At 46.7% G+C, this 27,551-nt stretch overlaps 3 protein-coding genes across 4 annotated transcripts; 2 read left to right on the top strand and 1 right to left on the bottom strand.

Annotated features, from left to right (window-relative positions):
* The first annotated feature begins 7,897 nt into the window (after nucleotides 1-7,897).
* On the top strand, nucleotides 7,898-15,091 carry LOC115559297 (photoreceptor-specific nuclear receptor). Of its 2 annotated transcripts, none has more exons than XM_030378106.1 (8): nucleotides 7,898-9,032; nucleotides 9,530-9,680; nucleotides 9,996-10,099; nucleotides 10,667-10,963; nucleotides 11,622-11,800; nucleotides 12,376-12,649; nucleotides 13,505-13,610; nucleotides 13,958-15,091. In XM_030378106.1, the coding sequence occupies exons 1-8, from the start codon at nucleotides 8,945-8,947 to the stop codon at nucleotides 14,088-14,090; spliced, it is 1,332 nt and encodes a 443-aa protein (XP_030233966.1). In that variant the 5' UTR covers nucleotides 7,898-8,944; the 3' UTR covers nucleotides 14,091-15,091. The 2 variants fall into 2 exon arrangements, with proteins under 2 accessions (XP_030233966.1, XP_030233967.1); XM_030378107.1 differs by having other exon boundaries at nucleotides 7,899-9,032; nucleotides 12,376-12,616.
* Nucleotides 15,092-16,892: 1,801 nt separating this feature from the next.
* Nucleotides 16,893-24,135, top strand: LOC115558200 (receptor for retinol uptake stra6). Its single transcript, XM_030376089.1, has 17 exons — nucleotides 16,893-17,169; nucleotides 17,609-17,675; nucleotides 18,167-18,252; nucleotides 18,351-18,490; nucleotides 18,848-19,014; nucleotides 19,150-19,257; nucleotides 19,659-19,726; nucleotides 19,880-19,959; nucleotides 20,061-20,122; nucleotides 20,371-20,533; nucleotides 20,627-20,702; nucleotides 21,083-21,216; nucleotides 21,505-21,622; nucleotides 21,716-21,817; nucleotides 21,992-22,155; nucleotides 23,062-23,199; nucleotides 23,627-24,135. The coding sequence occupies exons 1-17, from the start codon at nucleotides 17,069-17,071 to the stop codon at nucleotides 23,875-23,877; spliced, it is 2,025 nt and encodes a 674-aa protein (XP_030231949.1). The 5' UTR covers nucleotides 16,893-17,068; the 3' UTR covers nucleotides 23,878-24,135.
* Nucleotides 24,136-24,329: 194 nt separating this feature from the next.
* Nucleotides 24,330-27,546, bottom strand: LOC115559153 (immunoglobulin superfamily containing leucine-rich repeat protein 2-like). Its single transcript, XM_030377859.1, has 2 exons — nucleotides 24,770-27,546; nucleotides 24,330-24,682 (listed from the first exon to the last, which is right to left on the bottom strand). Exon 1 carries the CDS (start codon nucleotides 27,544-27,546, stop codon nucleotides 25,474-25,476), a length of 2,073 nt encoding a protein of 690 aa, XP_030233719.1. The 3' UTR covers nucleotides 24,330-24,682; nucleotides 24,770-25,473.
* Between the last annotated feature and the right edge of the window lie 5 nt (nucleotides 27,547-27,551).

Below are 27,551 nucleotides of genomic sequence, written 5' to 3'. Positions count from 1 at the left end.
TAAAATATGTATATATATACATATATATACATATATATATATATATACATATAGCTGCTTTCATACACGTAAGTACTGGCTGCTCTTCTGAATATATGCTGCATCGTTGCAGCAACATTGAAGACGATCGCGTTGACTTCTGCGGTCTGTTCTGCCTCCATGCTGTCTGCGTCAAACCAAAACAAACCTGAGTGACAGCGGCCGCACTTATCCCGCCTCCTGCAAATGTACGTAATATCCCTCCCCTTGCAATGCCGGCGCTGGCACTGGCCGCGGGAGCAAGATGTTATTCAAACAAAAATGCATCAATCATTGTTTTATTCTTTCATTACACAATTTTCTTTCATTCTTATAAATAAAAAAATAATATAAATACATATATAAATCTAGCCAACTTGTCAATCAAAATTAGTCTTGTCTTGTCTCTCTAGTGGTTGTTCATTCTAAAACACTACAATCTTTTGAGAAGCAAATGGTTGCAGCCTCTATAGGCTTACTGTGGCGCTGATGTGAGTAGGCCTACTGCATGCATGCAATACTACTACTCATAGTAATAATCGGAGAGGGTTGAGAAACAGTGGGTTGACAATCCATTCTGGTACCTCATTTTGAAAATCCCCAAAAAAGAAACTTCACATAGGACTGTCTTTCAATTTTTAATACATTGCTTTGGAGGTTTTCAATCTAACATCCCACTGGTTTGATTTTACCTAAGAGAAAAATGTTTATTTTTTAAAGCATCCACAGCAGCCATAATAATGAGATTATGAGACAATGAGAATGAAGCGGCAACAGTGTGACTGTGCAGAGTGAGAGAGATGGCTTCAATGGATGACCAGGGATTGGTGGTGGTGTTACCCAGGAAGGGCGGCTGTAGTTAACTGCAAGCAACAGAACATGAATAGTGAAGTGGAGGAAGGAGTCGAAATGAGACTTCATTAACAGATTCATGTACAGCTCAGATTTATATGGAGATACGCTTCTTAAACAACTTGCATACAGCATAAGCAAGTAACAGAAACAGTCTGGGAAGATTATTTTTTCATTATTTAAATCTACATCCTGGTTACACGTCGCGCGATAGCGCATATCATTTCATGCAAGCGAGTGTTTACTTCCTGGTTACAGGTCGCGCGATAGCTCATTTCATGCGATCTTAAAGAGAACTTGACGTGAACAGTTTAGGAATGCATATTCCGGGAAAACATTAGAACTCTGAAATGCTGACTAAATATAAAGCATGTTTTTATCTGTAACATTAAACCTACACTGACAATAAGTAATAACTTAAAAATGAAACATAAAGCAGACCACTACTTACTTGCCGTTGCCTGGCTGGGGGAGAAAGGTCCGTCGGAGCAGCGATGGCTTCTTGACATCGGGTAGGTGCACGCAGGCTATATAGGCTATTCTAATGTCTTATTTTTGCCCTGGCGCTCGGCATAGGCGACCTATGTGTTGGGGGCGCCCTTAATTAATTAATCGATACATTAATTAATTAATTATTTAATTAATTAAGATACCGTAGCACGCAGGAGTCAGGACGGTGCTCCCCCCCGGGCTAAAGCCCCGGATGTTTTCAATTGCTAACGACGCGCCTGGTCTCATCCAATGTTTTAAAGAGGTTAGCGTGTGTTGTGTTGATTGCTACCGCTCGTTATGGTTACAGCGTGCCGTAGCTTCTGTCCATCTGTGCGTCAGACCAGCGACACTGCGCGGACATTGGTAATAATGGTAATTTCAGTTACCTCATTTGGGATAATCTTCTTGTTTCCGCCGTGGTTCCAGAGGGCTGCTAATCTAAAGTCATCTGCGCTGGAGGTTTGGGGAGTGATAGCCATCTGTCCGGCGTGCGGCTAATCAGTTTGGTTTGCTTAACAAATCCCGAAATGAAATGTAGATCAGGTGTAGCGAGCCCTCCAACACACAGGTGTTGGCCGCTAGTGGTTCGATGGGGGTCTGACTGGCCACTGATATCTCTTTGGCTCTGTTCAAGTCTCTAGGATTCTTTTCTTTTTTTCATCAAACTGCCTATGAATATTAGATGACGTTTGAAAACTCAAGTAATAAGTGGGTTGAAAATATGAGGAACATAAATAAAAAACGATTGAGCATTGAAATTAAAGCAATTACTAATCCATGCTGCATTCATTTATGCTTTTTGTAAGTAAACCAACTTACATTAATCTATCTCGGGATATATATATGTATATATTTATGTTTATATCTATATATCTATAGGGATATTAATATATCAGCGTTAATATTGGCCTATGCAAAAAAATTATATATAAACATCAATATTGTTCATTTATTAATTAAAGAAACTCACATTTTGTGTCAACAGGTGATGGTGTCTCATTCAAAAATGTAGCATTCATTTTTGAGCAACAACAGTGAATATGCATCAGAACAGGACAATTAGCCCGTGTCGGCTGGTCAAACGTGTACAGATCGCCTAAACAAGCCCAGGGGCTTTGAGCTGCATCAGGAGGCTCAGCACGACTCCAATCTGACACTTATCTCCCTGGCCGCGGTGCTGCCCCGGCCCGTTCTGCTGACACCAGCACAGCAGCGCTTTAGGAAGCAGCTGTTTACTGTCAGAGATCTAGGTCAGGACGGGCGGGCGGCCGGCCAGACACGAGCCTGCTGATTGGCTCATTAGTATTATTTCACAATTATTAATTAACAACTTCAGGAGTATATTCTAATTGCGCTCTTTTTTCCCATCTCTCTCGTGTCGCTGACGCTCTTAAAGTAGGAGGATGTTGGTGTGAATTTCTGAGTCTGTTTCTCGGCCATCCTTGGTTGCCCACGTTGTTTGTTTTCCATAATGTGACCTCAAAAATCCTGAGACGGCCATTTGTAAAAACGGTTTGTTAAAAGGTTTAGCTCGCTACATGGAGCCTTTCAATTCTAGTGCCAACCTCTTGCTCACTTGTGCTGTGATATAATTGGTCAAATTGTTTAATATCGTTTTTTGTAAATGACGTGTGAAAGAACCCACACACACACATACGCACACACACACACACACACACACACACACACACACACACACACACACACACACACACACACACACACAGACACACACACACACACTCAAAAACGTGCTCATCAGGTGGTCGGCCCAAACAGACACTCTGCTCATGGTAGATCGCTCACCTGGTTTTAAATGTAAGCCGGTGAACAGCAAGGTTCAGGAGGGTTGATGGAGGTGGATAAATATGGATCTCCACCACCCCCACCTGACACACGCTTAAGAGGATCAGTTGCCACAGTTCAGATTCCACTAGCAGCTTTACCATGCTGTTATATAACACACACACACACACACACACACACACACACACACACACACACACACACACACACACACACACACACACACACACACACACTCTGATACGACTCTGTTGGCCACACTGCCACTGTCAGCATTGGCCAGATCACATTTAAGCCCTCCACACACTTCTCCACCTCCTGTGGTCTCTCCCTCACACACACACACACACACACACACACACACACACACACACACACACACACACACACACAACGCTCTATACACGACATCTACTTCCATTGTACAAACACACTCTACACCACACAATATACATGCAAACAAACACTCTGCACTAAACACTGTACACACACACACACACACACACACACACACACACACACACACACACACACACACACACACACACACACACACACACACACACATCCCACTAAACACATCTACACACATTGTACACTACACACTGTACACACAAACACCCACTCCTCACCACACAGTGTACACACAAACAATCTTTATCCTCTCTTTATGTGAGAGGACTGACTGAGTCTGGGGTTGAGGGTGTTTGACTCCCGCTGGCAATAGGTTCTGGGTTCGAACCGCAATGTCTGCAGTCTGTTTGCCTCCCTGAGAAGAACAGTAAAAACGTCAAGGTTCTGCACGCATTGATAATGGTAGGTCACGTAGAAATGATAGTGGTGATAGGGGTTAACCCTAACCCTATTAAATAATGAATATGTTAATACCTATAGGTTAATCCCCGGCTCCTTCAAGCTGAGTGTCGAGGTGTCCCTGAGCAAGACACCTCACCCTGACTGCTCCCGACGAGCTGGCTGTCGCCCTGCGTGGCTGACTCCGCCGCCGGTGTGTGAATGTGTGCATGAATGGTTGTGTGTCACTTTGGACAAAAGCGTCTGCTAAATGCCCTGAATAAAAATAAGACCTAAATATAAATATACCTTAGTTACCATGAACATATGACCTTATTTAACATGAACTGTAACATAACAGGTAAATGTTAATTAGCTGTTAGTTAGTGCGCACTACTGCCTAATGTCATTTAATGTTAAATCTGTTTGTAAAGTGTTACCCTTCAATTAGCTACTTTTGGACAGAAATACAACTATCCATGTAAATACACAGGGACATCTGTCTGATTACGAGGCTTCATCAGGCAGGGCTGTAAGCCTGAATGAAGCTCAGAGTGCAGAGTATTCTGTGTACCCGCGCCCATAAGGGGGGTGATGGGGAAGCTTTCAGGGGCCCATCCACTAGGGGCCCCCCCTCAATGGGGGGGCCAATGAACACTTGACACATTTTGGAAAATACCAGAGTGTTCTGGTGGCTTTAAATATTTTGGGGCCTCTCTTTCTCTGTCTCGCTTTGTTTTTAACATTTTCATTTACACACTTTAATAACCTGTGAACTTATGGCCCTGGGACACCTTTTTTGTTTGTTTGACCTTTTCGCCCTGTTTGTTCTGTTTGTCCTTACTTCAGCATTTACTCTAGCATCTCTTTCTGTTTTCCTTAGCACTGCTTTGTATTTATTGTATTATATTATATCCGTGTCTTCCACTGCTGCTGTGCTTTAACAAAGGAATTCCGGGGATGAATAAAAAGTTTTGTTCTGCCGTTGCCTATGAACGTGGCGGTTCCATTTGGAATATCTTTATTTTATCCCGCTCTCTTTATTTACCATCACCATCTTAAATGAAATGGAAATCAGTTGGCCCATTTGATCTCGCTCATGTCGCGAACCAAATGGATTGCATGCGTTTATGCTTACTTTCGTCTTGCTTCATATTTTCACGTATCTAGCTGTTGAAAATTAAAAAATTGTCAAGCAACCCCCAAAAAATACATCACATTATGAATCATATATGAATCATCATATCTAAGTAACCCTTTATTTTACAGCTGAGACGACATTTTTACCTGTTGTTTTTATATTAAAAAAGGGCCCATCACTGAACTTTTCAGGGGCCTGGTCTTTTATCGGTGAGGACCTTACAAGAAAACTAAGAATGGAGGAATGGTCAACGCATGTACGGTCAAACACACGCAGGCCTATTCTAGGAAACATAACCTACTGCCGCGTTTCATGTCGTTGCATTACAAAGGTACGGCTAATCAGCCTTTGAATTCTAATATTAGGTGTAATCTTTTTGTCTGCATATAATCTATGGCCTGCTCGTGTAAGCAAGTCCACACTTAAAACTGCTTTTCGTGATGGTGTCACGCCGACAGGGAGATTATTAAGCGCCTATTATGATGATCTGATTGGCCCTGCTACTGACCTGCCACAGTCATTATTTGAACGTCACCTGCTAAACATAGACTAAAGCTGATCCATCGTTTGACCAGACCGCCATCATACGTAGAACGCAGTGTGGCGCTAACTAAAGCTATTAAAGAGATGCTCTTTCTCCATTGATTGTATTGATGAAATCAAGTACTGTGCTTATGTTATGTTGTATTGTTTTACATCATATACTGTACATGCATAATAACCCTAAGCCTAACCCTAAAGCTATCAAAGAGATGATAGTTTATTCCTCAAATTTATTGATGAAATCAGGTAGTGTGCTTATGTTATGTTATGTTGTTTAATATCACATACTGTGCACATAATAACCCTAACCCTAAACCACATAATAACCCTAACCCTAAACCTTGTTTTTAAAATTGTGTTAATATATATTAAAAAATCTTTTTTAATTTGTGTTCATATTTTTGCATCGCTCCCTTTACCCCTTGGGACGTTTTATTTGCTGATCGTTTTCCGGCTTTCCTTTATTGACATCTCCTTTTTAATTCAAGAGCCACGTGTTGGGGGGCCTTGTGGCTCTTGGGGGGGCCTGCACCCCCTTGAGAGACACAGCAGGGAACCCTGTGATCTTAACCCTGTCAGTCACAGATCACGGAACAAAACCTAATTAGCTAAAGCCACTCCCCAAAAGCACATACCATTGACCTTATACACGTAATTACTGGGGGGTAAATCGTGCAGGGGGTCAGCCGGCCAGGGTCCGGGATGAAGAGAGGGGCCACCATATGGCTGAGGGTGCCCATGGGGGGCTGTGTGTCTTCACTGCTCTTTTAATCTTTTCAGAAAACAGGTCTCTCCTTGGGCCCAATCTTTGGGTCATCTGTGCCTGATTTCCAAGACAGGCAGACAGAGCTTGGCACTGGTGTAATCTCCTTATCTGTGTGTGTGTGTGTGTGTGTGTGTGTGTGTGTGTGTGTGTGTGTGTGTGTGTGTGTGTGTGTGTGTGTGTGTGTGTGTGTGTGTGTGTGTGTGTGTGTGAGGGTGTGCATGTTCGTGTGTGTGCGTGTGTGTGTGTGTGTGTGTGTGTGTGTGTGTGTGTGTGTAAAAGTGTGCATTTGTATGTGTGTGCGTGTGCGTGCGTGTGTGCGTGCGTGTGTGTGTGTGTGGGGGTCCAAGTTATGTTTGTGAGCTCATGGAACGTGCTGACTTCAGTGGTAATTAGCTCCTGAAGTAGTCTCTGGACTTAAGGTTTAGAGAGGTCACCCACACATGTCATGAAGGGGGCTGAGGTAACAATCGCCCCCAGTCAGAACAATAGGAAGGCGAATAGGCATGGTTCAACGACTTACATTAGCAAGGCTGAATAGGAATGAATGAATGACGCTCTGTATAGTCAGACTATAGTTGGCAGATTGCCTGCTCCAAGCCCTTCATGATATCAAACTAAACTTTACTGTAAGTTAAATTGATCAATGCGTCTGCTTAATTAAATTTTTTCTTAAGAATCTGTTTGCTCTGTAATTAGTAAATAGCCTTCAAACTCAAAATAGCGGTTAAAATACTGAAAGAACAGTTCACAAATTTGTTATTTCGTCGAACAGTTTGCACAGATGTCAGGCCCATATGTCAGGAAAGTCAGAACAATAAACCACAGAACCATGCAGGCTTTGTTCTTCTGTGTGCTACTTCTCACTTTCATTCACTGAACCCAATCAACTCTGTAAAGATAATTGAATGTACACCCGCTTCAAATTGATGGATTATAATATATTGGAATTACACAAAGAAAATACATGTAAATAAAAAAGCCCACTAATAATTCCAGCTCAAAGAATAGGTCATTGGTCACTGGTGGAGAAGGTCTCTGCGTCTATATGATGTTGGCTCTCGCTGCCTATGTAAACTCTGCTGTAATTTGCCCATATTTGGCCGTTCCTCGCCTCTCGGTTCCTCCCTGGACCCTGAGCGAAAAACCGCCGTGACCTAAACGTGTCCCCCATTATATGATGTTCTGGGGTGACCTTCTCTAGTGGGCAATATGAGGGGTGATCTCTAGTTGGTCAAAGAAAGCTAAACGTGGGGTTAATGGAGAGGCCCCCTCAGGCAAACACTGCGCCGCCGTAATGAAGGGGAGGCAATCACCAGATCAAATATACAGCAGGGAAATGGAGATGGACGGAGGGGAAGGCAGAGGTGGGGGGGGGGGGAGGGGGGGCTGGTGGAGGCAATGCAAACTGAAGGGCCTGAGGAACATAATGATGTTCCCCTCCCTCCGTCTCCGTCTCCCCCTCCCCCCCCCCCCCCCCCCCGCACAATCATCCCTTTTAAGGCGGACACCATAGAGGGCTGTTGAGTGAGGGCCCACCTCGTGGACAGGTGAGACCGCGTCGCAGAACGCCAGCCCGAGAGGAAGAGAACGAGAGAGAGGCGGGGGGCGCCGGTCAGAGACGGGGTCTAAGGTTACAGCAGCACTGGAGACATTTCCAAGAGGTTCCGCCCCGACTATCGCGTTTATTATTTTACGCCGCGATATTTCCTTCGACAGAGTGTGTGTGTGTGTGTGTGTGTGTGTGTGTGTGTGTGTGTGTGTGGGGGGGTCAGTGGACTCTCCTTGTGCCACCCTTCTCCAGGGCAGCGACCAATGTCTGGGCCAATGTGACTGATTGATCCACTCGATGAACAGTAAAGATTACCGGGATGACAAATGAGCACGCTGCTTACACAGCGCTTGGTGCTAATCCTCCCAACCCCCTCCACCTCCACCACCCCCACCCCCACCTCCACCACCCCCCACCACCCCCACCACCGGCTGCCTTTTGAGGACCCACTGCGGAGGGACGGACCCACACACACACGCTGACGGACCTCGGTGAGAGAAGGGAGCACAGAGGGAGGGGGGGGGACACCAGACACACTTCTTTTGGAGCCACACGAGCAACAAGTGTTCCCACGGGACCCTGGAGCCACGCGCCGGCACGTCTGCATCCCAGCACCGAGAGGCCGCAGCAGGGCTGACTCCGCCGCACGCCAGGGGCCTCTGTTTGGTGGCGCGCTTGGAGAAGGGAGACCACGGGGGGACCATCTGCCTCGTCTGTCAGGAGCAGGCCGACGAGCTCAGGGGAGCAGGGGAGAGCCTGCCGACTGAGAGCCCGCTGTTCTGACGGGTGCTCCACTTGATGGAGTGATTTCCGTCGCACCTTTCTCGACCTCTCCCACCGAAGAACCGACGCAAACTCTTTTGTTGGACGGTTTTGTAATCAAACTGCCAATCTCCGTGGAAGAAGAGAAAGACTATCTATTTTTCTTTTATCTTTTTTTATCTTTTCGCCGATATCAAAGACTTTTTTCGAACCTGTTTTTAAAATGATGGAGGAGCACTTGTCTAAGATGGCCATGATGCCAGGGTCTCCTCCCAGCAGGTCTCCAGGGGCCGGGGTTGACGACCGAGGAGGTAAGACCTGTCACCCGGGGCTCCCCAAGCCAGCCCGGACACACAGAGACCTGGTGGTCACTTGTTCAAAACATTTAGATAAATACGATTATATATTGGCTTTTTAATTGAATGAATTAAAGCAAATGTAGCTCTTTATAAATCAATCCTAAAAGCTATTCCAAAATATAAGTATATGAGTGTACAAGTGTTTAAGCAACATAAAAGTATAACATGTTTTACATTAATTGTTTGAAGTGTTTATTACGCCACCATGTTGGCGTCTCATATAAATTAATTTAGGCCTTGCACTTAACGTATAATTCCATTTTATTTCGATTATATTCATATAGATTAAAAAAAAAAAATCTATATATATATATATAAAAGTGTGAACATGTTTTAACATTTTCTTTTTGGCCTTTTAACGGCCTACCTGAGTGGCCTTCCCAGTAAAACCCAGACGAGCGCAGAGGTCCAGCCGTGCTAACCTCCTGTGTGCTCCTGTTGACCCCCAGCCAAGAGCCCCGCTCCGGGCAAAGCCCTGAGTCCCGCGCTGCTGTGCAAGGTGTGCGGAGACACCAGCAGCGGGAAGCACTACGGCATCTACGCCTGCAACGGCTGCAGCGGCTTCTTCAAGCGCAGCGTCCGCCGCAGGCTCATCTACAGGTGAGCTAGCTGTAGCTCTTAGCGCGGCGATAACCGACCAATAGGAAGCCGGTGCCGTCCGATTGGACCGACGTCTATTTTGTTAAGACCCAACCGTTTTATTACAAATCAAGTTGCTTTACATAATGCTGCCATGTCGTTTAAAACACATTTTAAACTGCCTTATTGTTATTGTTAAACTTTTTCACTATTATACATATTAGGTTATTGTTAGGTTAGCGTAACAATTGTTAGTGCTTGGCTCTTGGTTCTATTAACATCCTTAATAGATCCGGAGTAGAGCGTCTGTCTAAAGCATGGCTCTGTGCCCCTCAGGTGCCAGGCCGGGACGGGCATGTGTCCCGTGGATAAGGCCCATCGCAACCAGTGCCAGGCCTGTCGCCTGAAGAAGTGCTTACAGTCGGGCATGAACAAAGACGGTGAGTACACTGACGCCTCTACATCATGACCATATGAAGCTAGGATGTATATTATTAATAATCTCCTATAGCCTCAGCCACCATCATGACCATATGAAGTTAGGATGTATATCATTATTAATCTTCTATAGCCTCAGCCATCATCATGACAATATGAGGTGAAGATGTATAGTATTATTATAATGATCGTTAAAGGGGAACTGTGCCACTTTGTGATTCTGGAAGTTTGTATAAAACAAGTAGCGCTTAATCACAGGTCCAGTCTCAAAGGGCTTAACAACAGGGCGGTTATGGATGACCCCCCCCTGACCGTAGCCCCCAGAGGGCAGGAAATAACGCCCTTAATTAGCAAGGAAGAAATCTAGAGACAAAACACAGAGTGGGGGACATCCATTGCACTCCTGATCATCCCTAGAAGGATGGATTCCCCGTCAAACGCCTTCAATAGAGTGTGATGGTCAAGAAAACCCAAACAGAACGAGGAAGTGAGGAGCGTTGTAACGCGTCCCTCCTCTTCCTCACCCCCCCCCCCCCCCCCCCCCCCCCCCCCCCCCCCCCCCCCCACAGCCGTGCAGAACGAGCGCCAGCCCCGTAGCTCCGCCCAGGTCCGCCTCGACTCCATCGACGTGGACCCCGAGAAGGACCACCTGGCCACCACCCGGGACCCCGCCTCCTCGTCCTCGTCCTCCTCCTCGACCTCCTCCACCACGGGCTCCGTCATCACGTGGCCCCACATCACGTCCGCCGCCCTGTCCATGGCCTCGTCAGGGGCCGCCCAGCGCTGCAGCAGCCCCCAGAGCAACCACCGCTTCATGGCCAGCCTCATGACGGCCGAGACCTGCGCCAAGCTGGAGCCCGAGGACGGTGAGTGTGTGTGTGTGTGTGTGTGTGTGTGTGAGGGGTGTGGGTTAGCTCCGCTCAGGGTGTTAGTACACGGGGGGTTTGTGGGTGTGGATTCAGAGGAGGGGAGAGGGGAGCCTCTTCTGTCTCTAGCTGGGATTCACTGAAATTGATAAGATGTTACAGAAAAACTGGTCTCATCTTCAAACCCCCTGTGACGGTGTCCTACTGTTGACCTCCTCACATCCTTGTTCTCAGTCTGGTTTGAATATGTGACCAGATTTTATTTTATACCTTATCACTTTCATTTGGATTTTGTTCAATGGGATTTATTCACTCATGTTGATATTAATATACAGTATTATATATTTTATTATATACCTGTGGTTGTGACAGTGATGCAAGCTTCAACATTTTAATTGTTTTACAGTAGGTACAACGTTAAAACATTAGTAGTAGTATATTGGTTGTTTCATGTTGTGTAACTCGATCACTAAATACAATAAGACACTAAAAGTACAAAAAATTTACTTTTCACAAAATGACGTAGTAATTTAAGTATTTTAGGATACGGTCCATCTCAACTGGAAATCCCTCTGGGCCGAGAGCAGCTTTGGATCAAAGTGAATAAACGACTGAATGTGAATGTCATGCTCATCCCTGTCTCTCTCCTGGTTCCCAGTGGACGAGAACATCGACGTGACCAGTAACGAGCCCGAGAGAGCCTCCTCGGAGTACCACATGGCCCTCTACCCCTGCAGCTCGGAGAACGTCTACGAGACCTCCGCCCGCCTGCTCTTCATGTCCGTCAAGTGGGCCAAGAACCTCCCGGTCTTCTCCAACCTGCCCTTCAGGGACCAGGTTAGGAGGAGCCGCCGTCCTCACGCACCTCACACCACATCGCGTGCATGTGCTGTGGTGCTTTCGCTCTACTCTGGTTTCACCAGCCTTACATCGTCGAGTCCTCCATCTTTCCAACTGGAAAGTTGTTCTCTGGAGAATCTCGACCATGGAGCACTGGCTCATTCTTTAAGTAGTAGAATGCTTTGATTGCTCTTCTTTGGATGCGAGCATCTTTTAAATGAGTTAATATAAATGTAATCTCATTCCACGTGATGATTCGGTAAAAAATAACGCACCAAAAATCATCTTTGTTTACACTGTAGATCTACTCTGTCCTACAGCCGCACGCACCGTGTTTTTTGTGTGTGTGTGTGCGTGCGTGCGTGCGTGCATGCGTCTATCTGAATGTCTGTCTTTGTGTCTGTGTCTGTGTCTGTGTCTGTGTCTGTGTCTGTGTCTGTGTCTGTGTGTGTGTCTGTGTCTGTGTCTGTGCCTATGTGTGCGTCTGTGTCTGTGCCTATGTGTTTATGTATGTGTGTAACCAACCGCCCCCCCCTGATCACCCTGTTCCCCCCCCCCCTCCCCCCCCGCAGGTCATCCTCCTGGAGGAGGCGTGGAGCGAGCTGTTCCTGCTGTGTGCCATCCAGTGGTCCCTCCCCCTGGACAGCTGCCCGCTGCTGTCCCTGCCCGACCTGTGCCCCGGCATGCAGGGCAAGGCCAGCTACAGCGGCCTGGACCTGCGGCTGCTCCAGGAGGTGTTCAGCCGCTTCAAGGCCCTGGCCGTGGACCCCACCGAGTTCGCCTGCCTGAAGGCGGTGGTTCTGTTTAAGCCAGGTGAGAGCGACGCAGCAGCCGGTCGCGCTCTAGGTCAGTGGAGTGGATGGAACTGTGGAAATACTGAATAATACTTCGACCAAATGATTAGGGCTGGGCAAGTTGACAGGTTGATCAAGCATTCATATCTTCGCAATCTTATTTGACGTGATTAATACAAATTGACGCATTGACGCATGTTCTTAACAGTTCTGCCCACAGAATGTCAACATTCATATCAGTAATCATTTTAGTTTTTAGTTCCACTTACTTTACATTCGTTTACACTTGTAGTAAGGGACAGCCTGTTTACAATTCCCAAATCGGTGGTGTTCCGTAAGTTTTATATTCAACCCACACCGAGTGAGTCTGTAAAACTCCCTCAAGATCACTTGGTCTAGTTTTTGCTTATTAAGTACATTTGGGATGAATGATAATGTGTCATTCCATCTGATAATCTCATTTAACTTGAGTGGATTGACCGCGAGTTAACTCACCAATGCTATGCGATTAATCGTGATTAAAACTTTTAATCTTTGCCCAGCCCTAAAAATAATAAATACTGTGTGTTTCTGAACAATGAATAACGCAGATGATGATGAGTGTATTCAAATGCTTTTTGTTTCGTGTTTAACACCCACAAACATACACACAAATAAATGCACAGATCACGTTAATTTATACACACTCACAAACACACACAGGCACGCAAATACCTACACACACACACACACACACACACACATACACCTCAAATGCACACACACACACACTCACACTCACACACACACACACACACACACACACACACACACACACACACACACACACACACACACACACACACACACACACACACAGGTAGTGGGGCCTTAAATGACCTCCCCTTCCCCTGTTCTGTGTACACAGAGACTCGGGGTCTGAAGGACCCGGAGCAGGTGGAGAACCTCCAGGACCAGTCCCAGGTGATGCTGGGGCAGCACATCCGCTCCCACTACCCCGCCCAGCCCGCCAGGTGAGGCCCAGCACACCTGCCACTTTGGAACACACATCATTAGCATTATTATCAATAATAAGGATGAGGATGGATTTTCATAATACTGCTAATAATAATATTGAATATTTTAATGATGATGATTTGAACAATTCTGCAATTATAACAATGAATTAAATATATTTATTTTATTTAAATGTATTAAAAATGTTTTGCACGAGTGTAAGTACAGTATTTAAAGTGTGATTGATATAAAAGAACACTAACGTGTGTACATATTTATTTACTAATATTTACTTTTTTTGATATTTATTTATTTCCTACGTATGTGTTCGTTAACCCCGTGTGGTGACCTGTCGCCCTCTCAGGTTCGGGAAGCTGCTGCTGCTGCTCCCCTCGCTGCGCTTCGTCAGCTCCGAGCGGATCGAGCTCCTCTTCTTCCACAGGACCATCGGCAACACCCCCATGGAGAAGCTGCTGTGTGACATGTTCAAGAACTGAGCAGAACCCTCCCACCCGGGACGTCCCGGTGTCCGGTCTGGGAGTCTAAGAACCACAGGAGAGCAGAGACTGGCTGTCAGACGTGTTCTACGGTTTAGTCTTTTTCTTTGCTCTTACTCTTCGTTATTTCTTCTTTGTTCCGCTCTCCATGTGCATATTAGAGATTTGATGAGCTGTTTTCAGTATTTTTTTTTAATGACATATGATATATAGGCTTCTGACGATGTTAGGCTATTTCCTCCACGTTTCTTATGGGATTGTTATACGCTTGCTGTCCGCCTGTGCTATTAAGGGAACCCCCTTTCAGTTTCAATATCAATCTACATGCACTTATGCAATGCAAGTTATTCTCTACTGCATTGTGTTCTATTTTTCTATTTGTGTTTCTGTGACTTTATTGCAAAAACGTTGTATTTGCTGTAGGGGTTAGATATGTCGACATTCCTATGATAAATGTTGTTGTTATTGTTGTTGTTGTTGTTGTTGACATGCTTTGTCTTGCTTTGAAAAAGTCGAGATTGTTTAGTTTGATTTTATATCAGTGACACTTTAGTACACATGTCACGCGGACATGGGATTAGTTCATTGCTTGCACAAACCTTACAGATGAGAACCTGCACAACCATGTTACATTATGTGGTATTCTAACTGATGTTCTCATACATATGGAAATCAGACAGAGGAAATAAATTAAAGCTCTAACCCTGTAATGTTGTCCACCGTCAATGAACACAAACGAGATGGAGTGAAACAGCGCCCTCCTCTGGGCACATATAACAAGACAGTACCGGCCCAAGCCTTTATGGAGCCCGAGGCAGAATTTGATTGCCCCCCCCCCCCTCCCACCACGCTAACGCTTGATAATTTGCACATCTGTCATTAATCTATCATACCCATCCAAAATTGTAAAGTTGTAGCTGTGTTGCTTACATCAAACCGATGTCAGCCTGGCATTTTTTTTACCCTTATATGTTTTCTAATATTAAAAGGTAGCAAACTCACAAGAGTGGTCTAGTGTTGATATGCATTTAATCTTAAGTGACCTAAAGTGACGCACCATTAATAGCCATACTGAACTTGCAAAAGTTGAAATTAAACTATGCTCAAAATCAAAAATAACAGACACACAGTAAGCCTTTGTCTTTCAGTTAAGTTTCCTTCTCATATAAAAAATAATTGCAAATTTAAAAAACTGACAAAATTAAATAAATTAAATACATAGTCAAACAATTACGTAAAATGAACAGAGGAAGCAGAGCTGAGGGCTATCACCTTACGTTATTCTGACTAGCACTCTGACGCTCTCCCGTGTGCAATTTAGCCCGCTCTTGGGGGCCCTCTGTCGGCCACAAGGGCCCGAGCAGGCGCTCAGTTTGCCTGCGCGTCGGACAGGCTCTGGTCGTGAAAATGGATTTAAATGTCTAAAAAAAAAGAAAAGTGTGATGGAAAAACCTTAAGTGACATTGATGCACCGGGCAATTATGTCCCATTTATTTGAACATTGAGAATATTGCAATATAGAGGACCATTAAATAAGCTATGGACGTCATGCTCAATTCTGCAGTTCAAACTTCATCCAGAATAGCTTCCTGCCCTGCTCGTCCAAACCTCGAGGAATTATTCTGGCTGTGATGGTCAGATCAGCTGGCCCACTGAAACGTCATGAGAACGCACACAAATCCAGATCAGCAAAACCCCTGAACCGCCAATAAGCTGTTTGACTGTAATTCTTAAAATAATATTAGCTTGTAACACTAATAAATAAATAAAAAGTATGGTACCACGTTAATACATGGGGCTTAACATCTGATGTTAATCATAAAATTACTAATTGAATGCATTGTTAAGTAATCATTGAACTTATGCATGGTTTACTACAGTTTAAATGCAGATAGTCGTTTTCCCAATAGGACCCTTTATTACTTACTTTTCTCTTTTTAAATCTTTTCTTAATAATAATGCCTCACGTGTCACGAGGTCAACTTCGCCCTCTCCCCTGAGTCCTTTCCAAACAGACCAAGTCTGTCTTAGAGTTTTCCAGCCTCAGTTTTTCATCGTATTATACGATTAGCCACTTGAGTAACAAGCATAGAGGCCAACAAGCTCACAGCGCACCACAGAATGATGTCACCGAATCACTAGGAACGTTATCGCAACTTAAATCTAACTACCTACAAAAAAAAATGATTTGAGGTCCACAATAGATGTGTCCTATATGGCCGACCAGTCTAATCATTTGATTGGTAAAACCATGATTTTACCAACTTGACACGAAACACAATACACAACCAGACAATGTTCAATCCTCTGTCATGTAGCTATACAGTACAATCAAATGATATAGACATTTAGACATTTTATTGTCACTCTCCACTGATTTACTTCACCTCGAGCACCAACTGTTGTGCATGTGCTGAATAATCTGCGGTGTTAAGACTCTCACCCTGAATGGAATGTGTTGGAGTGTTAGAGCTAAGCTCTCTATTCTCTCTCTCTCTCTCTCTCTCTCTCTCTCTCTCTCTCTCTCTCTCTCTCTCTCTCTCTCTCTCTCTCTCTCTCTCTCTCACTCTCTCTCTCTCTCTTTCTCTCTCCCTCTCTCTCTCATTCTCCCGCTCTCTCTCCCCCTCTCTCCTACTTTCTCTCTCTCCCTCTCTCTCTCTCTCTCTCTCTCTCTCTCTCTCTCTCTCTCTCTCTCTCTCTCTCTCTCCTACTTTCTCTCTCTCTCTCTCTCTCTCTCTCTCTCTCTCTCTCTCTCTCTCTCTCTCTCTCTCTCTCTCTCTCTCTCTCGCTCTCTCAGCCACATCAAACCATCACTATAGCAGTGAGGAAGTTCACCGCTAACACCAGCTATCGGTAGGTACCTCAGTGCCTCTCCTGTTGTTTTTAAATTTGGGCTCCACTCATAAATAATAATTACCAGCGGCTGAAAAACTTTGGGGACAGGTGAACTTCTGGTTTACCTGGCGAGAGCAGCCACCATGAATCAAAGCAAAGTGGATCCCGAGCCCTTTGAGTACACGTATTACGACTATTCGGATTGGTACTCAAACAACCAGGAGCCAACCAAGCCACCAATCAAGTAAGTATGAGGAATGCTGATTTTGGTACCATTACTGTATTTTTCAGAGATTACATTTCTGCGAAAACATGTTGTAAAGCAGTTCATATAAGTTCACATAGTTTGCTTTGACAAATGCACTTATTGTAAGTCACTTTTGATCAAAGTGTCTGCTTAATGCCCTAAATGTAAATGTTAATATAAAGTATATCCATCTTAAGAATCAAAGTCATCCTTAAAAAAAAGGGTTAGCTCCTAACTCCTATCACATAAAACCAAATTCACAGAATCCCATTGGTTTTCTGTTAACGCATATTCGTGCACTTGACAGAAGGTTAACATCCATAACATTTCATTCATTTCATGTTTTCTCATTGATGATTCCTGGTAGTCTGGTCTTTCCGATAGTTTGTTTTACTTTTATTATGAGGATGTATTGATGTGATTTCCATATTTACAGAGTAATACAGCCATGTGACCACACAGCCGACGACAGAATCTTCCACGTCAGTGTCCTGTCAATATCTGTAAGAATGCACCACCCTCCATGAGAAACCATACGCTTACGATTACATAGTTTCGGTGAGGTTCTTTACCATACTCAAAGCCCTTAAGTACCTTAGCCTGACATCACTGAAACCAACCAGCACATGACTACTCTTTATTTTCTGGCATTCCCATTTGGTAAGCACATGAATCTGAACAACTTTCCTTCACTGTTCACATTTCCCTCCTTCCTCAGCTTCCGAAGCCTCAGGCACAATCTGAATACGAGGATGCTAAGCTTTGTGATCCTTACATTTGATTTTTGTCCAAGCATTCGAAAGATTCCTCTTCATAACATCAAGATGACCAGGAATATAAATAAGCAAATGGCCTGGTTCGGTATATCAAATGTTATATTCTATGGCAGTCCTTGCTGGATCAATGTATCTTGCCTGAACTCATCCAGCAACAGGACACTAGATGGCACGGGGGTTGCTCAGAATGACGACAAATGTGTCTGCTCCTCTCCTAGCTCGTTATGCTGTTGGTCCTGGCCGTTCTGAACAGGAAACACAAGCTGTGTGGGGGGTTCGCTCGCGGTTCTTCGGGCATCTTCAGGTAAGCGGTGGGGATCTCGCTTGGGGTCTCAGTGAGTCCTAAACCACCGTCTGTAAGAGTTCACCTGTGATCCCCCCCCCCCCCCCCCCCCCACACAGTGCGGTGAACTTCCTTGACCAGACCCAGATCAAAGGTCCCGCCATGGCCGTCTTTGGGCTGGTGTTCAGCAGACTGGCAGTGTTGGTTCTCTCCCCGAACCCCCTCCCGTTCCTCAAAGAAACTCCGGCAGAAATGAAAGGTGTGAACCATTAGGGAACAGGGTTTGGATGGTTTCCAAGCAGTAGTATACAAAAAAGAATAATATTGTTGTCAGTTGTGATGACTTCATGGGGAAGGAAATATACTCTCCATCTTTGATTGTTCCCAGGGGTGGCATGTGGCTCGGGAGGGAGGGTTGGCTGGTAACAGGAAGGTTGCTAGTTCGATCCCCAGCTCCTCCTAGCTGAGTGTCGAGGTGTCCCTGAGCAAGACACCTCACCCTAACCGCTCCCGACGAGCTGCATGGTTGACATCACCATCGGTGTGTGAATGTGTGCATGTCGTGAATGGGTGAATGTTAGGCAACGTGGTAAAGCACTCCATTTACCATTCCCAGAGTACATGAAGATCCTGGCGGTGTTCTACTACCCGCTCCTGTACTACCCCCTGCTGGTGTGCTGCACCCTGCAGCACAGAGCCGGCTACGCCTTCGGGAGCCTGCTGGCCCTCAGCCACTTTGGGGTTCTGTTCTGGCAGAAGGTGGACTGCCCCGAGACCACAGAGGTGAGGTCCCTGTGGAGAAGTATCGTTCAAGGCTCGCTTGCTCAGAGTTCACCAAGACTCTGTATAGCCTCCCCCGTGTTCCTGTTTTTTGAGATTTTGCCGTTGAGTTTGTATCCGTTGTTGTCCTCCCCACAGATCTACGCGTATTACGCTCTACTGGCCAGTCTGCCCCAGCTCGCCTGCCTGGCCTATCTCTGTTTCCAGTTCCCCCTGCTGTTCTTTAAAGGCCCCAAAACAGATGAGGTGGGACACTAAAGCTGCTCGTTTCTCCTGAGTCAACGTTTAAATGCTGCATACATGTGCATTATGACCATTATGATCATGTTGTTTTTCATCTTTTTCAAATTTTTGGTTAGACACGATATTACAAACGATCAAGGATCATAGTCAAACATAATTAGATATGGTAAGATGAAAAATAAATCATCTGACATTTAATCTCTCTATCTCTGTCTCTGGCTCTAGAGAGCCAGAGACAGAGATAGAGAAGAGAGAGAATCAGAGAGAGTCCCTCATGTGCTTTGTCATGAGCGACAAAGGGATTAAACGAGATGTCACCATTGATTGTAAAATTGGCATAATTGATAGCCTCAAGGCAGACATGGTTTAATATCCTTTATTTATTCTGTATATTTCACTGATAGGACCTTGACAGTAAATACTACCAAGACTACGTCAAGGCTCTTCTGAAGAAGAAGCCCTCAATCTCCAGGTAAAACGAAATGGTAATCAATGTCTGGTGTGTGACTAAGTCATTCAAATGTATTTATGTTACAGGAACTTGTTAATCAATCGAAGGGATAATCATTTTAGAATAATGGTTCATATGAGCGACATCAATTATTATCTTTCCCTGTTTATGTAGCTCTATAAACATAGACAAACCAAAGCTGTCGGAACGATTACTGGAAGCAGTCAAGGGTTACATCTATACACCAGACAAAGGTGTGTCCTTCAAGTATTGTCCTTTCTAATATATTTGGACCTGATCAAATCATTCAACAGTATTTCTCAACATTCGAACATCCTCTTCTGGTTTCTTTCAGTGTTCCGTTTCCCGCTCAAGATGTCCATTTCAGCCTTTGTTGCTTTAGTGGCAATGTATCATGTGAGTGCTAATGAATTGACAACTATTTGTTCCAGCCGACTTGTACTTGTCTATCGCTCTGAACCAGATCTATATCTTTTACCTCAGTTTTAAATCAAATATATACGCACTCCGTCTGAACCAAGCTATGTGCATATAAAATCACATGAAGACTGCAACTTCATCCACTACAGTGGATGAAGTGGGGGAAGAAACGTAGTGCATTCTCGACCCAAAAATGTAAACCCAGTGTGTGTTTCATGGTTGAGGTGGCGCTGTTACTGGTGGTTCTGGTCGTCCCCGTGCTCCACATCGTCCGCGCTGGCATCGACCAGGACATCGCCTTCCTGCTGATGGGCTTCAACATCATCCTGTCCGAGGACAAGGCGGAGGTGGTCCAAATCGTCACCTACTACACCTGGCTGCTGGAGGGTGGGTAAAGCTGGGGTGAAAGACGCTGCCCTCAACATGATACACTGTGAGAAACAAATAACCTGTGCCTTTCTCTGCGTTGGTTTCTGGCAGTGTGCTACCTGTGTGCCATGACCCTCGCTTGTATGGTCAGTCTGGCGATGCTGATGAGGTCTATGGTCCTAAACAGGTGAGTGACAACTCATGCCTTGCTCAATATTCAACCAATTTGATTGGCGGGACTCTTTTTTTGGTAAACTTACTGGTTTTATACAGCGCTTTTCTAACCAGTGTCCAGCTTTGTATTACCTGTCATTCACCCATTCATGCACACATTCACACCGACGGCGGTGTCAACCATGCGAGGCGACAGCCAGTTTGTCGAGAGCAGTTAGGGTGAGGTGTCTTGCTCAGGGACACCTCGACACTCAGCTAGGAGGAGCCGGGGATCAAACTAGCAATCTTCTGGTTACCAGCCAACCCGCTCTACCTCCTGACTGAGCCACATGCCACACTTGCCAATGTTTGTCTTAGACTGATACTGTATAAACGCGGGCTCTCTGTTTACAGGGCAAACCTCAGAGGCTTATACCGGGGAGACATTTGCAGCGTTTATAGCTGCCAGAAGACCATCCGTCCATCCAAGCCTGGGGTTGTGTGCTGGATGGGACTGACAGGATACCACGCTGCAATCGTCAGCATCGGTGAGGGTTAACAAGAACCGATATCAGACCCAACCTACCCTCTACAACCTACACTCAAATGATAATTTTAATAATAATAAATAATAATTATAGCGCCCCCCTATGGGCCAAATGGTCCCCGACGTTTTGGACACATGCTCTTCCTGTATACTGTACATTGTGGACAAATTTGAAGACTTTTTACCATTCCACCGCAGAGATATGGGCGGCCGAATATCAAAATTAAAATAAGAAGAAGAATCCCTGGAATAACGATGGGTTATTTGCTCGTGGGTTCTGTGTGGGCAGGGATGGTGATCCAGACGCTGGTGTTCTTCATCTGTTTCCTGTTCCTGGTCTTCCTCATCATCGTCCCCATCTTTTACGGCCGGAACCTCATCCTGTTCCAGATCTCTGCTAAAGCGTGGTGGGTCTGCACAGGATGGGACTTAACGGTTTCTACTCTCTTCCATGAATGAGTGCTGACCACGTTTGAGACTGCTGTGTGCTTCTTTTCCAGGCCTGCCTGGGTCACACTGGTTGTGGTGACGGCAATCCAACATGTAGCAGCTCACTTTGCTTTTATCAAGAAGGATGGAGGCACCACCGATTTGAACAACAGGTATTTTCTAGAAAAGAAAGAGAAAAAGAGATTTAAGATGAAGTGTTTGAGGGTGATGCCTTCATTGCTCACACGAGCTTGCTTTACTGATCTGAGTGAAATATAATAAACTAGACGAAAACAAGCCTTTTCTAACAATCATAAAAACAAACCTGTGTGATCTGCGGTCTCCAGGGGCAGTCTGTTCCTGCTCACCTACATGCTGTACCTGCTCAACACGGCGGTGGGCCTGGTGGTGGGGATATGGAGGATGGTGATCACCGCCCTGTACAACATCCTCCACCTGGGACGCATTGACATCAGCCTGCTCCACCGCAGAGCAGAGTCCTACGACCCAGGTGTGTGTTTCAGCCATGAGCCATCGAGGGCCCTGGTTTACTGAGATCTGAGAGCAGCGAGGGAGTGCTGTTGTACACGACACAAAGCGTTTCTGGAGACTACCGAGTGAGATTTCACCAAATGAACACACACAGCGACATAAAATGCAATCAATTATTGAGAACAATAAATCATCATTAATCGTTTCGCCAAGCAGTAAAGTTTAATAAAATAATTGCCAGGCAACACAGGTGAGCATACTTCCAGATTGGCGTCTCTTTAAAAAGAATAATGAATTGGTTACAGGTGTGTGTATTTTACAACAGCAGGAGCCAATCAGAATCAAGACCTGGAAGAATCCGTTTAATAAAATGTATAAGATGTCAAGTGACACAAGCTGCACACACAGACAGTTACTTCAAAACCACTACTGGAATGATACTAAAATACTGTGCATTATTGTCCTACTGGTGTTAGCATACAATCTAAGCAAACAATTTAAATTTACAAGCACACGTACATACATGCATGTTTAAACGTCATGTGTGTATTTAAATGCATTTCGGGAATGTTCTGCAACGCTCTTGTCAACAAGAGCCCTTCATCGTCCTTAAAGGTCCCATGGCATGCCACCAGGTGTGAGTATGATTAGCCTTACAAGCCGTTTAGAAAATCGGCCCCTCGTGAAATCACAAGTGGTGTGTCCACCTAGATGTGTGACGGAGAGATGAGCAATGTTTTCTACAGTCCACGGGGTAGGCTGGTAGACTAATCAATCCAGCACAGATCTAGGTCGACACGCCCACATGTGATGTTATAAGGGGCAGATTTTCAAAACGGCTTGTAAGGCTAATCCCACTCTCACCCCGTGGCATGTCATGGGACCTTTAACTCTTTTAAACGTAAACTCCCCCCCCCCCCCTCAGCGTACCGCTACTACGCCCACTTCCTGAAGGTGGAGGTGAACCAGTCCCACCCGGTGCTTAAGGCCTTCTGCGGACTGCTGCTGGACATCCAGATCCAGAAGGGGGGGGCGGCGAAGAAGATACGCGACGCAGAGGAAGGTAGGCATCGGAGACACACACGCATCTTAAGTAGAGTATATCACCCTTACCCCACACACACCAACCAGTGTTGTCCATGAAGCTTGTTGTTCCATGCTGCATGAATGATGTGCATCTTTAGTGATAGTAATAGTGACACGGTCAGGGTGTCTCTGTCTGACTCCCAGCCAAAATGTTCCGGGTTCGATACCCAATGTCAACAGCTGACCTGCAGTTATTGTTCCGCAAGATGTTTAACCCCTTAATCACGTAATAAATCTCACTGTAACGAATGTGTTCCCTTAATGACTCAAATTAATTGATTAAAGAATGAATTGCCATTTAGGTGTAAAACCAAATAAGACACACACACACACACTTCCACACACACACTTCAGTCCTCCCCACCATTGACCGCTGCGTCTCCGCGGGGGGGGGTTTCCCTCAGGGATCCAGAGGGTGCAGCCGAACCGGCTGGCCCCGGCGGCCCAGCGGAAGAGGTTGTGCGTGCGCTGGCAGCTCCTGTACACGCTGGTCAACAACGCCTCCCTGCTGGGCTCCAGGAAGCACTTCCAGGTGCAGGCGTCGTCCGCCGAGGCAGGCCTGAACGGCGCCCTGCGGCGGGGCTCCGTCAGAGCGGGCGGCACCCGGGAGGCTAGCCCCGGGCCGGGGGCCTCCGAGGCAGCAGAGGTGGGGTAGAGGCCCCGGCGAGCTAAAGATGCTACGATGCAACCGGGTCAGAGCAGGAGGGAAACGGGACAGGCCCACCGCGGGGTGACCGAGATTTAGCAGAAGTAGAACAGCAGCGAGACTCGAATGAGGATGTGTGTGACGTCCCTACTGATTAACTACGCTGTGTTCGCCATTTAAACAACCCTTATATGTATGACAATCATTCAAGAGGCCAGATGGACTAATACATGCAGAGATCAATAAACACAAGGGGTCGTGAAACAATAGCATGTTTGTTATCTGGATTTATGCTATAAATATTATCTAATAAAAATAATAATACATACATATATATCAATATACATATATTTATGTATAAAATGTGTGTGTGTGTGTGTGTGTGTGTGTGTGTTTTTACACTAGTTTAGACAAAATGGGGGAGGGAGATGAATCAGATTGAAAATAGATTGCCTACCCACTTTTAATTGGTCAAAACTTTATTAACTCAGGCACATGTGGGCAACGAGTCTGAATCGGCATATCTCTGATAACAAATACAGTGGATCATTAGTGTACGAAACTCATAATGTTACGATGAGGTAACAGGCAGACCCAAACGCAGCAAACAAACACTCAGAAAGAGTTTATTGCCGACGGTGGTTCAAGCAGAGACAGCTGAGGGTCAGGGGAACGGGGGGGGGGGGAAAGGTCGGGGTTCTTCTGGGTGGGGGTCCATCCGGAGATGGAGAAGGGGGAATCAGGCTCGAGAACCAGGCTGGGGCAACAAGGCAACAAGGCAATGGAGGCAGGCAGGGCGGTAAAGGCTGGTTATCTGGATGACAGGAGGGAGAGACGGTCAGCACAAGGATTAAACCACAGGGAAAACACAGGCGGCATCGACACTGTTAATAATTGTTACCGCTGTTAGTGATGGTGGGATCTGACGCACTGAGGAGGAACACCAGGTCTCCTCAGTGCTCCTCAGATCTACTGCAGAGGTGGTTAGATGTTTTGGTCCAGGTGGGCCTGCCAGTAGCTCAGGGGCAGGTGTTGGAGGTTAGTGGGGGGGAGATACAAGGAAGACTGACATAGAAAGGCTCCAACACCTTTGGAATGTGATCTCATTGTTTACCCAAAAACACAGGACGTCGATATTGCTAGCATTAGCCGACTGGCATACAGCTTCTACAGGGATACTGTGTTGGCAAAACTAGGCAGGAGATTTGCTTTGGGTTAAGATATATGCTTTGGGTTAGTAGATATGCTGTCCAACTAATGTTAGTAATGTGTACATTTCTGAATGCATTTCGATATGCTGATTATAATACATTTTCAGTTGTTGTATGCTTAGCTGAATTAAAATTCGGTCTCCCCAACTCTAGGAGAAAACACAACTACCTTCACCTAACATACTCAGTTATAACAGGAACGAAAGCATCCAACCACACTGTGTATTAAATACGGCTGGATTCTGATAACGATATAAAGAGCTAATACGTCCGGCATTGCCTCTACAACCGGCTAACGAGCATATTAGAGATTTCCCTCAGGAAGTATATAAACCACTATGGGCGGGTCAAAGCACGACCACGGGCGCCGCGACACATACACCACAGTGGCCAATCAGAGAGAGGGATATCTGTAGTCGCTCGTGATGTTGACGGCCTCGGCTCCCAGGGGCAGCCGGTCGCTGTACTCAGAGCTGGCCTCGCAGTCGCCGGTATGAGCTCTGGACATGGAGAAGGACTCGGTGACCTGGCTCCCCTCGTCGTCCTCGTCCTCCTCCCGTCCCCGCCGTCCTCCCAGCTTCCCCATCTCCTCCTCCAGCTCGCTCCCGTTGATTTTCCTGCGGGACTCCGAGGGGTAGGGGGCGTGCAGGTGGAAATGGCCCCCCAGGTTCGTCTCCACCTGGTACTGGTCCCGGGCCTTCAGGATCAGCTTGTAGGTCTTCCCGCGGTACTTGAGCACCAGGTGGTAGCACGTAGCGACCAACAGGGGCACGGTGGACACCGTCAGCAGCACCATGCAGACGGACACGATGATCAGCAGGTTGGCCGCCTGCCTCCGCGTGGAGAACACCACCTGCACGTCACAGTCCCGCCCCGTGTAGGTGAAGCACAGGGAGTAGTTGGTGGCCGGGCGGAGGTCGGCGAACACGTAGGTGTTGACGCCCGCCTCGATCCCGGACCACTGCATGGCCGGGTTCTCCGGGTCGGCGGAGAGGCACAGGTACAGCCCCTCCTCCCCGGTGCGGCTCCTCGCCCTGGCCACCAGGAGGGGGTTGAGTCGCACCCTGGCCTCGGTCTCGGAGACGCTCAGGGCGATGACGCCGAAGTCAAAGGTGTACTCCTTGACGTCCTCCAGGCTGCCGTTGAAGCCGTGGTTGGAGACGTATCTCGTCTTGGACGTCAGGCCGCACTTGCTGTCGTGGGCGGAGGTCTGCTTGTCGGCCCCGGGATTCAGGTCGGGCGGAGGAGGGGCAGGCGGCGGTGACGGAGGAGCGGGTGTGTCGTTGGTTGTGTCTGGTCCCTCCTCGGCTGGAGGAGGGGAGGGGGCAGAGGAGACGGAGGTCACGGTCACGACTTGGTGGGTCTTGGTGGGGATGTAGGTTCGGATCTCTTTCTTAGTGGGTGTGGGTTTCGGTAGAGTCCTGACCTCTATGGCCACGGTGTCCTCGGCTGTGCCGAACGCGTTAGTGGCCGAACAGCTGTAGTTTCCGCTGTCTTTTGCGCTGATGTGGAATATCACCAGGGTTCCGTTACCGAAGACCTTGAACGGTTTGTCTGCAATCGAGGAGTCCCCTGTGGATTCTGCTGAGTCGTCGTCTCCGGGTGTCACAAGGATCGTTTCCCTTTGGCGTTTGCTTTGTATCCGCCACACGATCGCAGGCTCTGGGTTTCCTCTTAACTCACAGGTTAAGATCAGCGAGGTGTCCTCGTAGAGATCTGTATGATCGATACTTGGTTCAGCTGTCACGATAACGTCGGGGCCCGTGCACTGGGATCGAGGCGTTTGCACCAGGAGCACTCCTTTCAGTTGTTGTGGATTGTCACAAACAATGAGACTCTGCTCGGGCACCGTGACGGTGTGGGTCAGGATCCAGTCTCGGAGCCAGTCGACGGAACAGTCACACGTGAAGGGGTTGTTGTAGAGCTGCAGGTGGGACACGGACGTCAAGCCGTCGAACGTCCCTTGGGCTACGGTGATGAACTGGTTGTTGTTGAGACGGAGGGACTCCAGGTCGTTGAGGTTGACGAAGGCGTCCCTCGGCAGCGTGACCAACCGGTTGTGGTTCATCTTCAGCATCTGCAGGGCCGGGAGCTTCCGGAGGTCCTCCCAAGGGAAATCCACCAGTTGGTTGTAGCTGACGTCAAAGTTGTGCAGGTGGATCAAGGGAGCCAGGCTGCCCGCTTCGATGGAAACGATCGTGTTCTGAGCGATCCACAGAGACGTCACTGCGGTCACACGGTCGAAGCTACCCGCCGCGATGACGCGGAGTCGGTTGTTGGAGAGGTTCAGGATGGTGACGTTGGGAGGCAGGTCGATTGGGGTCCTGGTGAGGTCTTTGAAGGTGCACTGGGCCAGGTGGTGTTCCTCTTTGTCGGAGCAGATGCAGAGCACCGGGCAGCCGGGTCCAGACCCGATCACAGCCACGGTCCACAGGGCAAAACAGAAGAGGACGCTGGAGACAACCATTTTCA

Source organism: Gadus morhua, chromosome 14 (assembly GCF_902167405.1).
Source record: "Gadus morhua chromosome 14, gadMor3.0, whole genome shotgun sequence".
NCBI classification, from domain to species: Eukaryota; Metazoa; Chordata; class Actinopteri; order Gadiformes; family Gadidae; genus Gadus; species Gadus morhua.
The sequence above is the reverse complement of the archived record's forward strand: the minus strand, read 5'-3'. Positions and strand labels throughout refer to the sequence as shown.